This window comes from Saccostrea cucullata, unplaced genomic scaffold (genome assembly GCF_032062105.1).
Source record: "Saccostrea cucullata isolate Sc308-1 unplaced genomic scaffold, CSIRO_AGI_Scuc_v1 ctg20, whole genome shotgun sequence".
NCBI classification, from domain to species: domain Eukaryota; kingdom Metazoa; phylum Mollusca; class Bivalvia; order Ostreida; family Ostreidae; genus Saccostrea; species Saccostrea cuccullata.
The window spans coordinates 342,946-358,020 of record NW_026936980.1 but is presented as its reverse complement, the minus strand read 5'-3'; the positions used below and the strand labels follow the sequence as shown (position 1 = coordinate 358,020).

Here is a 15,075-nt window from a genome sequence, read left to right as displayed (position 1 = left end):
AAAGATTTTTTCTATCTAGTTCAACGTAAAACTCAGATTTCCTATTGCAGCCCCGCCCTATCCCCTGGGGTCATGATTTGAACAATTAAGAATCTACCTACCCCAAGATGCTTCCACATAAGTTTCAGCTTTTCAGGCCAAGTAGTTCCTGAGAAGATTTTTAAAGACTTTTCCTAAATATTTCAAGGTAAAACTTATAGATTCCCTATCATGGCCCTGCCCTTCTCCCGGAGGTCATGTCAGGTTTTAACAATTTTGAATCTACACTACCTAGTGACACTACCACATAAGTTTCAGATTTTCTGGCCCAGAGGTTCTTTAGAAGACAATTATATTTTTGTCTTTTCTTTATTATTTCCCCTTGTGACAGGACTTGGCCCTCGGTTTTAACAATTTAAGCTCCCCTGCTCCAAAGAATGCTTCGTACCAAGTTTGGTTAAAATTGTCCAAGTGGTTCTTGGGAAGAAGTCGAAAATGTGAAAAAGTTTACAGATGGACGGACAGACGAGGGACAAAATGTGATCAGAAAAGCTCACTTGAGCCTTTGGCTAAGGTGAGCTGAAAATGAAGGTCAGAAATGTATATAAAGTAATTAAGATCTAGCATCTGCAGCATTCTTCATGTTCTTATAGATGTATCATCGATTCTATTATAAGTTTGGTCAACATAGGGCTTTATTGTTATTTGTGGTTATTTTAATTACCTGGGACACCTACGGTATTGCATCAGCTTCATGATAACATCATTGAGGTTATAAATATGAGCTTAAAATCATAAAAGCTGCAATATTTTTTAAGATGTATTTAGACTTAAATATAAGCAGAAGTTTATGTCACCACAAAAAAGCATTTTTCTAGAAAACACAGTGAAGAATTCTAATGTACAGCACAACAAACTCAGCTAGTATGTTCACTGTATATATGCCCCAGTACCATAAACCTCATGAACATAAAACAGGGTTCGAAATTAACTCATGTCCGTAAGTCCGAGACTAGTAAAAATTGTGTCGGACTAGCAGATTTTGTAAGGTACTAGTCCGTACGGATTAGTGCAAATCTGGATATAAGTCTTGAATCGGTTCACATTTTATTAATTTTATTTCTGAATCTCTCAGACGTTTGAAAAAAAACGAGAAACGCAACCACGATAAAGCGTTTTCTACATTGTGATTGATAGACAAAGACGTGACCATGTGGAGATTTCTGAAAGTTGAAAACCCTCTTTCTTTCACCACATGCTTTCAACTGATGTGTGGACATATATTTCATTGAATAAATTGATAAAATTTTAAGATTTGTGTTATTCTTTTTACATACTAGTGGGCGGACTAGTGGAATAGTTTTTAGTGGAAGCTTCACTAGTCCGTGCGGACTAGTGCTAAAAAAAGTTAATTTCGAACCCTGTAAAATATTTCCATTCTTCTTCATATAGGAAGGAAAATCACTCAATCAAATTGAATGTTATATTTGCAATATACTGCAGTACAATTTAAATAAATTTATCATTTCAATATATCAGAAGACAATTTAAAGAAATGGTTGTTCACTATTGATTTATACTGCACAACTTAATTTTTTAAATTAAGAAATGAATTTAATCTTTGAAGATTCATGACGTTATGAACTACGTACGTCGCTTCACACTGGCATATTTTGTGGAGCATGTTATTCGTTATATTTACACTATTTTTCTGATGAGTTGCCACAAAATTTCTGCCATTCAACTGTCATTTTTAAAGAAAAACATTCTGCACTATACTTTTCACATCAAGTGCGGTATTATGACGTAACAATGGAGATACTTCATGCTCACCAATGGTAGTTCATGAGAAAATACACAGTCTTCCTTAGTTTGCAAAGAATCTTAAAGAAAAGTATTTGGAAATGTAAATATTTGTATATATAGAACTTGAGATCTACTGTGGAACCATTTGGATTTTGGGGGGACAATTTTCATGGATTGCTTAATTTTATAGGATTCTTGTTATGTAATTTTGTATGTTCTCTATAATACCTATATTAAAAGGAAATAAGCCAAATTTGTTGAGGATTTATTTGTTGATGAGAGGTACCCACAAATTCTATGAAGATTGAGCCACCACAAAGTCTGATTCCACATTACTAATTAAAAATGGATTAAACTTACAAACTTTGTGATGCCATGTGATACTTTGTCTGTTCTCCCTTTGTGATCGATCACTCTTCAAATTCTCCAGAAAATTTTTCTCTGAATGTAGAAAAAAGATGCATGAAACAGCTAGTTTAGTTAACCATTTCTCCAGTCAGTCAATTTGAATAAAAATTATCTAATTAAAACAACTCTAGAGATCAGGTGTCATGGAGGAGTGAGCATCCCCTGCCAACAAATGAGTCACACCTGTTGTGTGCTCCTTCTCATGATAGAGAAAAATGGAAAAATCTGTCGACAATCCAGTGTGTAAATAATGGCCTAACAATTAGAATGTCAGTAACAGGATGTGTTTGTGAAACACTATGCCCCCCATGGTAACACAATTCTAAAGTGGGACGCAGACTAAAGAGGTATACACTTATACTTGACAGCGCAATACTATCATTCCAATAACAGCGACTGTCACTTTGTTTAACCGAGCGTGGTAAAGTTTCACATGTTGATTACCAGATTACTCATCGATTGGATGTAATTTTGATTTCAATGAAAGCAATACTACTTTGCATACGAAATACAGAACCCAGCAATACCACTTACAATACTGACCAATCGTATTGAATAATTGTTCACGATAATGCAGTAAACAATAATCACATGTGGACAGACAAAGCAAGTTTTTATCCTTATAATGATGGAATTGATCGCTATATACAATATTATTTATAATTATTATAATACTAATAGTTGCAGAGTATAGCCTTATTTATTTAATGCTTTAAATATTCTCAGTTGTATCAAAATTAACTCCATTCGGTCAAATCACAAGAAATATGGCACATGCTTTTCACTAGACAGTAAACGGGCTTTTACTGACCACGTGTTGCTGGGGACTACAAATGCCGTGCTGGAATACAATCATTCAATACGATTGGTCAGTGTTATAGGGGTGTTGGTGGAATCTGTTTTTTATATGCAAAGTAGTATTGCTTTCATTCAAATCAAACATCCAATCGATGAATGACATGGTAATCAAATTGTGAAATTTTTTCCACGGTCGATCAAGCAAAGTGACACGCTGTTATTGGAATGATAGTAGTTATGGGCTAGGTTAAAGTTGACAACAGACAGAAAGACAAAGACAAAGACATACAGGACAAAAACAATATACCCCAGGGATCTTTCAATCCTGGGGCATAAAAACATCAGTGACAGCAATTAACTTAATGATAAATTGTATTTGCTGATAAGGTCTTTGTATCATTCAATCAATCGTAGAACTTGCGAAAAGACTTTTAACAAGATATCCTTGTTTCATTATCTTCTTTGGCAATAGCTTGCCTCATTTTGAAAATTGTTTGTACGTAGAGCATGGTCTTGGGTATCTAATCAAGTAGATGACATAAAAACCATACGCAGATAACTGTATATTGCTATGTAAGTAAGGGAAATTTAATAAGTGAAAAGTTGAGGTCATCTTCTTTATCATAAAGTTTTTTTGTTACTCCTGTTACCTTTTACATCTTTTTCTTATAACATTTAAAAATATTCAAATATGAAACAGGTTTGTCAAACTCTATTTGTTTGTTTGTTTATTTGTTGTTTAATGTCCCAAAACAGAATTTCTATATCGTTTGTAGACATCACTAATTGGCAGTCGGGACATGCAGCTGCAAATTTTGTTCTATACTCGGCACTTATGGCCATTGAGCAGTGAGGGATCTTTTTCGTGCCAGCACCTATTGCAACACAGGACCTCAGTTTATATGGTCTCATCAGAAGGACTCAGGTTTCCGAACCCATGACGTAAGGATCAACTCCTTACTTTGGAACCCTAGGGCAGACGCTCTAACCAATGCGCCAAGTGGTCAGACACTGTGATATCTTTTATTTCAAGCTTAATTACTCGGAGCCGATATATGAATGGAAGTTACTATAATGTTAATTGATAATACATAATCCATGTATCTTAGTGACAGTGTCAAGATAAAGGCAATTGTTTTCCTGACTTGTCATGTATAATTAAGATTTTTAATAAATCTGCTATTATATGAAAACAAAAATTGGTCTGCAATTGGTACCCATGGGAATTCTGACAGATTGTTGGAAGACCTGGGGCCCGTTTTACAAAAGAACTTACGACTACGACCAAAAACTTCAGATTATTGTAAAATTTTGCAAAATTAATAATTGTCTTTAAAAATGTCTATGTAAAAATATCTTATCACATTCTTTTTCGAAAGTTTAAAATAATTTTCTATAAAACGTTAATTAAAAAGTTATATTAATAATTAAACTTGGTCTTAAGTCGTAAGTCCTTTTGTAAAACAGGCCCCTGGTCTCCAAAAACTACATAGATATTGTCATTGAATCAATGAAATGTTGAAAAGTCATACGTAAATTTTGATCTTACTCCTTTGAGTATCCAATTAGCCCCTTCACGGTAACTGCGGTACTACTCTTTTGCAGGGCAAAATAATAACGTTTGGCAGAGTTTTTGTTTACAGATAATTAAATGATGTATACTTAACAATTACTTTTACGTCATATTTCACCAAACTATATCATTTTGCCCTGCAAAAGAGCAATACCGCAGTTACTGTGAAACGGTTCATTATTTTCAAAGCTGAAATTTTTATTTCTAAATTGAAGGACAATTATAGTTATACAGCTGAAGATATTTTTTAAGATATAAACTGTACATCTGCTGTTAAAGACTGAGCAGTATTTTTGCCGTTTACATTCAGTTTGTCACTAGCAGGCTTCCACATACCCCCAAAATAAATAGGTCAATGCTAAAAATAAACCAACAGGATAAACTATGCATAAAAATAGCATGTTTACCTAATTACATATAATTCTACCCTGAACCAGCAACTTTATTTAGGATACATTTAACCCACAAAACACCCTTCAATGTGATTTGTTTAATTTTAACTTAATTAATCTAAAACATACAAGAAAACCCTATCTTGGCTGTAAAGTGAGTGTGACTATAATACGTACTTCAAAGGATAAATAAAGCTTTAAAATATCATAAAATTGCTCATTAGAATTTCAATTCTTAAATATATATGTACACGCTTACCAAAACTGTCTTCATTCTCTTTAAAGCGAGCTAGTGTCCATTGTTTACACTTTTCTCCTTCCCGCGCCAATAATCCGACGTTTGCCGGAGAGTGTTCACGCAGCGCATACTCGGCTTATTTCGGGTTCGAGGTAGCACGTGACCTAAAGAATATCGTTTTTCCAATAGGGGAAAGGACACGGATAGACGGATTAAAAAAAAGAGAAACACTTGTTTTGTTTTTTTTAATCAATTGGGGGGGGGCACAAATTTTCTTTAAAAAGTACGTAATACTGTATATCTAAATATATTAGTAGGTCAACAAAAATGATACATTCGTAAAAAGTACACTTTATATGATTTCAGAAGAAAAAAATGAAACGTACATGTACATGTATTACAAATTTGTAATTTTTTCATCTTACTTGTAAATTTGTGAAAAAGACAAGTGCTTTTTATGGGGGCAAAAATAAAAATCATTCAAATTCGAAAATCCTAATTGCTTGTGGCATCTCACATGTTTCATTTGGGGTTTTTTTTATTAATTAGTCATGCGTTGTCCGATCACCAACTAAGATTAAGATTACTGAAATTACAAAAATTTTGTTGTAAGGGAGAAAGAGGGGGCGGGGGGGGGGTGTTACAGAACGCCATAAATCGTTGCACCTTTATCAATAATAAAACTATGAACACTGGAAGATTGCGTTTCCCTTAACGGAATAATTTGTTTTTGGTCAGCTTTCAAAATTTCCGTATTTTATTAACATGAAATTTTATATTCAACCACGACCATGCAAAACAATTACATGTGTATTTAGATTTTCCAGTTCAAGCTAGACAAAAATATTTCAAAATCAGAAAAATAATCTTGATCTGTCAATTTGGTGAAAAGAAGATAAAAATGAAGGACAGCATTTAAAGTCTAGTGATTAATTAACTGTTTGAATTGAAGTGTATGCACACAATTTGTGGAGACTAAGATAAAAAGAATGAATACCGACCACTGTAATTTATTTTAATGAACTGTAGTTGATCCCATATAAATGTATGAAATTGTTAGCGGCATTGTACTTGTTCATTTATTTATGTAAAATAAACTTCCGGCACGAAATTTAATTTTTAAATTATGCTCTTAGCCATGATATGAAATGTAAAGACTTAAAGCATTAAACAGTTTCATTCACCATGGCGATGTAGATTAAACATGATGTCGCAAATTGGAAAATATGGAGCAAAGATCTGCTCAAATGCCTTGAATTCTTTTGATTAAATGTGTACGAATGGTTTCACTATTTAAACTTAGGTGAATTAAGAGGCATTCTCTGTAATGATTTGAAATTTTATATAGGAGCTGTGGCACGCATAGTTCCTCTCTCTATGATAAAAGTCATTGATACCCTAAACTGAAATCAGGCAAAAATTGGTTTGGTTTATAGTTACCATGGCAACATTTCAAAAATTTTTTTAACATGTTTATTAACATTTGAAATTTTATATTGGCAATGACTGTTTCCAAAAGTTGAAGGTCAGATGTCTCAAATGCATGATAAACATGTGTGGTAAATCAACTATTACATACGTTACTATGGTAACAAAGTATTAAAAAGTAAAAAAAATATTCATAGAATTTTATAAAGTCATACAAAAAATAGAAAGCAATTATAGTATGAAATGTGACCAAATAATAGAAAAAAGAGCCTTGAAACATATATCAAGAACAAAATATGATAATTCATTTTGGTCAATTTGGTTTTTATACCACAGAGAGCCTTCAAAGTAACACTCTGTATGTTTAAATCTGATCCTATCTTTTAAAAAAAGCATTTCCTCAAACTAATGATCAATTTTATAAAATGTTGGTGTGCTAGTGTTTTCCCATTTGAAAAAAATCAGATTAGATTCTTAGCGTTGCTATGGAAATAAGCAGAAAATATATGCTTAAAAACCTGAAAAATATTTTCTTTCCTTGGATACGTACCCTTAAATGTAGATTCCCAAAACTTTTATGATTGATATTTATTAACAGCTAACTTGACTTTAAATTTTAACTATCATCCAATCTGTAATTTTTAATATTTATAAAGTTCACAAAATCGAACATTTTCCCTTCTTGGTAACCATAGCAACAGTGTTGTTTTATTCATCAAATTTTACCAATATATGATATTCAACTATGAAATTGTTTCAAGCTGAGTCCTTTAATTTGTTTCTTGATTAAATGGCAATTTAATTCTATGTAAAAAATAATTCATTTTTAAGCACTGGTACTTTGTTTCCATGGTAACACTGCAAAGTAGCAATTATATTTTTAAGGTCCTAAGGATGCATATTTGCCAGTCTTGAATTTTCATGTTTTTCCTCAAGGCAGTGATATGAAATGGTTTTGCATAGTTACACTGTGTTAGGCAACTTAAAGTTATTTATAACAATATTGCTTATACTTATATACTTAAGGTCAAACATTTTCATTGTTTTTCTTAAGTTGCTGATTGAGTTTGAGCATGTAACACACAATAAGTGAATACAGGGTGTTTTTCAGCAAATTTCAGCATTTTAAATGTATTCCGAATGTACCCTTAGTTACCACTTACTTAGAGATATATTCTAAACAGTTTCTTTACAGTATGAGTGACAGCAAGGTGTCATGTTTTTGTGAGATTCTTTTGATTCAAGATTTAAATGTGTAAACTTTTCCGGCTGTTGCCATAGCAACCGAGACACATAGCAACGAAATTTTGTTTGATATTTGTTTCTGGTGTCAAGTACTAAGCATGGATGAAGTTTCATCAAAATCGGTGACCATGCGTGGCAACTTTAAGTGGTTACAGAAATTATTAAAACATCTTTTTGGCAACTTCCTTTTTATAAGTAACATGTGTATATGAGGAAATCTCAATTGTTTGTGAAGTCAAACTTTAAATGTATAAATAAACATTCGTGCATGCACAGGACATTTTCAAAACTTTATACCGGGGGGGGGGGGGGGGGGGGGGGGTGATTGTACCTTATCTCACAGATTTCCCTCGGTCCCATCGAGTTCTAGCTGCAGAACTGTAGCGTTATAGTTTTATAATAATTTATATAAGTCTTTGACCATAACGAAGATGGAGAATTCTCTAAAACAGTGCGCAAAATATCTCGCGCCGTAAATTGCACATTTGTTGCATTACGGGATCTGTAGCGTTATGGTCAAAGACTAATATATAAAACCATAACTACAGATCCGCAGCTAATCGAGTTCGAGATATGAAGTTTGACTGTAGTTCTTTATTAAAACTAGCATGTACTCGAATGTTTTCATACTTGATAGTGTATTTTCTTTACATGATTTTTTAACAGTTGTCCGACAAACAGATTGTCATTTGTATCTGTACATAATCCCCACGGACCACTCAGTTCACAGTCTATGAAAGCCAGGAACTGTCCATTATGATCTATGATGTGGACACAGTTATTATTCATATCAGCTGTAAGGATGTGACTCTGGCTGTCTGTGGAGATTCCGTGAGGACCGAATGGTTCGTTCTTCGGAGCAGGGGTGTGTCCAGTGTACCTAAATCTCAGTTTCCCGGCTTGATTGACCACCACCACTGCATTAGCTCTTACGTCTGCCACACAGATATTCAGGTTCCTGTTCTCACTGATGCATTTAGATTTACCAGAGGAATAGAGAGGTTGACCTTTATCATCAAACTGAATGGTTTGTTTCTCATTGGAGCCAGAGTATCGGACAACTTTTGCTTGTTTGTTGTCATCACTATCCATGGTAACCAGGAGGTCACCAGAGGAAGTGCTGCAGACATTGGAAGGCTTCCAGTTCTGTAGTTTGATCACAGTCTCAATCTCTCCATCCTTCACAATGTTAACAGATCTGTCTGTGGGATCAATATAAACAAGATGGCCACGGTTTGTCACTGCTATATTGCCGGGTATGTTTCCCGTCTTCGTTTTTATCGTCTTGAGAAGTGTGCCTTGACTGATGCTGAATAGTTCAATGTTGTTTACAAGTCCACAGGTCCAGATTTCTTCATCAGACAGACAGGCCACGTCAAAGAGATTGTCGTACACTGAACCGCTGTTTCCAGTTCTTATGGTGGAAACGACCTTTGGCTTTTTAAGTAGCTGTTTTACTGGTGGACCCACTTCTTCTGATTCCTGCACCTTCTTCCCGCTGCAGCAATCATCATCAGAAAAAAGAGATAGAGTTGATAGTTTCCCGAACTGCTTCACGAATTCTTCTTGTTGACATCGTATTGGAGTAAATTTTGGACTTGATACTTCCAGTTTGGTAGGAAGTTTTCTGAATTCTAAAATTTTTCTGTTGAACTGGAGAAGTGGAGCGATGTCATTGGATTCCATTATCATTGTGGAGGTTTGGATTGCCTCTTCTAATTCTGATACTCTCTGATTTATTTCAGCCAAGTTTTTCTTCAGAATGTCATAGTGTCTAGATTTCATGGTGTCGACTTCAGCTTTAAGATTTTTAACAATTTTGTCAATTATCCCATGCCACTCTTCTCCATGTTTTGTTATGGCTGTTGATAAATCTCCATATTCCTTTTCAAGTTGATTCATTCTGTTCTGTACATCATAGGCAGTATTCTCGTAGACTGGGTAAATACTCATCTGCATTTCTTCATTTTCTCTTGCGATTTCCTTTTTCATAGAACTATACAGCGTCATTATTTCACAAATTTTATGGCTTGAATGACTTTCAGAGGAAATACAAACACTACATATTGGAACATTACAGTGATTACAGAACATTTCACATCGTTCTTTGTCATGAGAACTACATCTAGGGTAAGGAAGAGTTGGTTTTCGATGTTTGAATTGAACAATTTCATGTTTTTTAATGGATTCATCAGACATTGAGTGTTCTCCCACACAGGCCTTACACAAGTTGATGAGACATGTACCACAGTGCATCTGTACCACAGCGGTCTTGCAAAGGGCACATCGCGTCGCGTCCTTGGTTTTGGTTCTGGGCTCCATTGCCGCAATGAATCTGAAATTCGTGAACCAAGATGTATACAGACGCATGTAAGTAAAGGCATAATGTTACGTTCGTGCATTTATATGATGGAAATTTTGAATAGCTTAGTTTTTAAACTTTAGACAGAACTGTCGTTCATTGATATTTATTTGAAAATTGGCAATAATGCAGCCTTCTCAGAATTTTTAAAATCTGATATCCCCCACCACCGCCATCAAAAGAGAGGGGTACATTATTGCCGCTAGACTGAATGAGATTTTTAATTTTCAAATAAAGATCGTTATAGATGAAAAGCACTTTAAATTATTTTTTTTACATTTTTTTTTGTGGTATAACACATTAAGTTTAAATGGATTCGTATTCATTTGTATTTTTCAGCTGAATGCTAATTTCATCTGTATTAAATTACCTGGCTATTAAAAATCAATTGTTTCGGCATAAAAAATCAAAAGATTCAATGGTTATGTTGAGATTATTTTTGTAAATGTTGCGCAATGCCCCGAATCTACATGACTATGTTTATTAAGTGTTATTCTTTAAAAAGATTATCAAAGGTAATCAGGTAATTGCCATATGATATTCAATTAAAGGCTTGTTTTACATTATGAACAAATATTTAATAAAACACAAACCTGGTGTCTATGTGAGGTAATTTCCTTTAGACATATTGGATTCACAGTTGTTTTTGTTGTGGGTTAACTTATAACATCTGTGTTTACCTGCTTAGTTACCTGAGGGTCATGTGATCTTAATTGTTTGAATTACTGATAAAGGAGTTGTCTTTCTTCTCAAACCACTATAATCATCAATTCCACAGAATTTATTGTATTTTTATGCCCCCATAAACGACTTTTCGGGAGTACATAGTTTTTGTCGTGTCCGTCCGTCTGTCTGTTTGTCTGCAAAAACTTTTAACACTGCCCATAACTTTTGACTGGGTGGGGCTATGGCTTTCATATTTCACAGGTGTATTCCTTGTGACAAGACCCTTCTTTGGGTACCACCAAATTTGACCTCTTGACCTTGATCTTGGAGTTTGACCCACTTTTACACCAAAATTCCAAACTTTTACGTTGGCCATAACTTTTGAACGTTTGGAGCTAGGACTTTCATTTTCCCGTATGTATTCTTTGTGAAAAGCCCTTTCATTGGATATCAACAACTTTGACCCATTGACCTTAAACTTGGAGTTTGACCTACTTTTAAAAAACTTTAACCTTGGCAATAACTTTTGAACGGTTTGTGCTAGGACTTTAATACTTCACATAATTAGGTATTCTATTGTGACAAGGCCTTTTACTGTCATTCTGTTACCATTAAACCAATAACCTTGACTTCATATCCCGGAGTTTTAATATAAAAACAATTACTTTTATTTTTCTAAATAATAAACGTTAATAACACATTTTTAAAAAACTTTATGATATTGAAATATGTTAAATTTCATATGCATTTGTGTTTCTTGTGAGAATGTATAGCAAACCTTTTTACAGGAGGGACAAATTATATTTATATAACTTAAGTTTTATTTTTGTTTTTCCTAAAATTATGAAAAATTCTTAGTTAATTTGCATAAACGCATAGAAGGCGTTTACCTTTAATAAACAAAAATTGAAGTGATAAATATTTTAATAGCACTTTACAATTAAATTTTGATTCCGCCAACAGGCTCCAGGCCCTGCATAAATGTCTTTTTTGTCCCGCCCTGCACGAGGTTTTTTTGGAATTTGCCAATATTTGACAAAATAAAGTTTTTATTTACATTTGGTAATTTTTCTCGGACAATAAATTTAAAAAAATATTCAATTTTTATTTAAAATGAGATTCTCTCTGTCCATCCTGAGATACACTGTTTTGTCCTTACTGTTACTGTTTTGTTCCTTCCTATTTTGCCATACGGGGGCATCAATGTTTCACAAACACATATTTTCATAGTTTAAATTGCTTTGGCAAACCACTAATCATAATTCCATATGTTTATTCAATTCATTTACAGCAGATTTTTTAAATTCTTAGCATATAAATATTAATCAGTAATGCTTTTCAATTCCTTTGTTTAAAAATATTGTAGTTTGACATGCTTTTAAACGTATATATAAATATGAATTTTGAACATCTGGCATTCAATGATATTTTTTTTTATTTTTTGACGATATACAAAAGATTATTTGATGAAAATTTTGAAAAAAAAGTTTTAAAATCTCTTTTTTTGAAAGTAACAGGAAGGACATTAAAATTTAAATGACTGAGATAAAATGTAAACATTTTTTAACTGAAATATTTTCTTTGACATGCATAGGTTATGGATTTCAGTAGTTTATTGATATATTATTCAAATAAATGATTTTTGAATCATAGTGAAACCACTGTGTCATTTTTCAAAAATATGTCATTCAAAAAATGTGCATTTTTTTGAAAATTTTTTTATAAGGCTCACCTTTTACCGCTGTTGTACATATCAAAAACAAAAATATCGAACACACGCGGTTTTAGAATACTGACAACCCATTCAGTTTAAGACCAATAATTATATGAAAAAAATTGATTTTCTTGAAAATGGAGGTGAAATATTTAACTTGCTGAACTAATGAATACCCTTGTAACAAGATGTAATATCTATATTTTAAAAAAATGATTGTGTTAAGATGACAAGGCCCTTTCTTTCAGGAATTTTTTTTCTAAATATTAAATAAAAATTATATAAAAATTTTGATTAAATCTGTCTTTACACCTATCACAATTCTTTGAACTTGATATACAGCACGATGGTTGTATTTTCTGTATGTACCAAAATGTGAAAAAAAATAATATTCCCAAAGGCGACAAAAGATTACAGTGGGAAAAAAGGTGTAGCAAGGCATAAATATGTTTAAATATCATTGTAAACAGCAGCGTGGAAAAGTTTTGAATAGAATTTGCATTTTCATGTGCTAATCAAAACATTAGAAGACACACCCATATAACTGTAATGAACCAATGAAATTCACATTGAATTTTTCAGAGGAAGAATTCCACCATAACTATGTACATAGTTCTTGGTTTAATACCCATTGGATTGAAAAGAAGATTATTTCAAAGAAATGAGGTTTTCAACAATATAATCTTTATAGCCCCTCTTAGCACTTTTTAACCCTGTGACCTTGGCCATGAAATTCACAATTTTACAATGAATTAAACATAACTTAACTTGGTTAGTTTATTTAATGCATAGATGCCCAGAAGAAGAATTTGATAAGAATTTATGCATTTTCAATATATAATTATTAGCCCTGCCCTAGCACCTTTAGGTGTGTCCTTATTTTCATGAAATTCTATCAGTTGCTTGAGAGTGTGCATTATTCAACATAACGATTTTTTTTTACCTTTTATTTAATGTTTTATTCCACTTTCAAAAACAAAAATTTATGCATTTTCAATATAATCTATATAGCCCTGCCCTAGCACTAGCACCCCTGATCCTGGGGCAATCAAAAAAAAAATTTTGCTAAAAGGAGAGAAAATTTCAACATAACTATGCATTACCTAGTTTATTTAATGACCCTTCAGAAATGTTTTCTTTCAAAAAAAATTGTTTCCACTATATAACCTTGTTTAACCTTTTCTTTCAATTTTTTTTTTTTAAATCTTAAATGAAGATTTTTTTTCCTTCAAATTTTACTTATAAACATGTACCAACTGCTTCACAATTCTTGATGTCCTGGAGCAAAGAAGAAGATTTTTAAAGATTGCACTAATTTTAAAAGTTTTGTAAGTACCAGTTTGGAACAAGAAATTCACAGACTTTTGTTATTTACCCATAGATGCTATATGCCAAATATATTTTGGTTCAGTGGTTTCAGAGAACATTTGCTGAAAATGTTCAAATGTTTATAGAAATTCCGGACGAAAACGAATAGCAATAGGTCACCTGAGTTTATGCACGTGACCTAACAATAATATATTTCAATATAAAAACAATCTTGGTTCAAATCCTTTATTGCATAACATATCTACAATAAGCTACGACTGATTCAGAGTAAATGCAGGAAAAATTGCAGTGAATAAATTAATGAAAATAAATACAAAAGGAATAAATAGATATACAGTGGAAAGCAAGATGGGCTAGGTAAGAAGTTACTCAGGTCTTTAAAGGGAGGCAAGATTTGTATCAAAGCCATAACTATAACAAGCAGAGATTCCAATTATCAAGGAAGTAAATGTTAACATTCTAACTTTAATAACTACCAAAGGAAAAGTTTCATACACAAAAAAATATCAAAGAAATATAAACTGCTTCAAAAAAACTCTGGACATGAATCATATAATGTATTTCGTTTTTGAAAACAATGGACGGATCATACAAGTACGAATAATGTGTAGGTACATGTGTAATAAAAAATAAATAAATAGAGTTGTCTCCCATTAGTAGCTTCATTCTATCATTGATTCAATGCAGTCTTCTTACACAAAGTTATTTGTACATAATCATTTAATCTAACATATCAATAACATAACTTCAGAAACAGTCATTAATTTACAAGTACTTCAAAATATCTACAAAAGTATAGGGCTCTGCAACTGGAGAAACAACTATGAATTGGCTGCACATTCTTTTGTTGTACCACTGATTTTTGTCTTCTACCATTCAGTTGTCAACTAACCATCATTATTATTGAAAAATATACATAATAATCACTGTGTACAAATTGTTCTGTTCAATTCACAGGAAAACTGGCTTTTAATTATGGCATAATATTGTACATCAGGTTAAAAAACTATTAACCTAAAGATGACAACCAAATTAAATATCATTTATACTATGCCAGGACATCACATGATAAATATTTCTTCTGTGCTTAGTCTAGTAAAGCTCTGTTAGTATAGTAAACGTATCACACCTTTATTA

General features: G+C 32.7%; 1 protein-coding gene across 1 annotated transcript; it reads right to left on the bottom strand.

Annotated features, from left to right (window-relative positions):
• Positions 1-8,446: 8,446 nt before the first annotated feature.
• On the bottom strand, positions 8,447-10,897 carry LOC134246979 (uncharacterized). The gene is made up of 2 exons (XM_062729327.1): positions 10,823-10,897; positions 8,447-10,202 (listed from the first exon to the last, which is right to left on the bottom strand). Exon 2 carries the CDS (start codon positions 10,187-10,189, stop codon positions 8,492-8,494), a length of 1,698 nt encoding a protein of 565 aa, XP_062585311.1. The 5' UTR covers positions 10,190-10,202; positions 10,823-10,897; the 3' UTR covers positions 8,447-8,491.
• Positions 10,898-15,075: the final 4,178 nt, after the last annotated feature.

Bases quoted from the DNA above. Each gene is read 5' to 3' on its own strand.
- LOC134246979 (XM_062729327.1), bottom strand. From the start codon at position 10,189: ATGGAGCCCAGAACCAAAACCAAGGACGCGACGCGATGTGCCCTTTGC.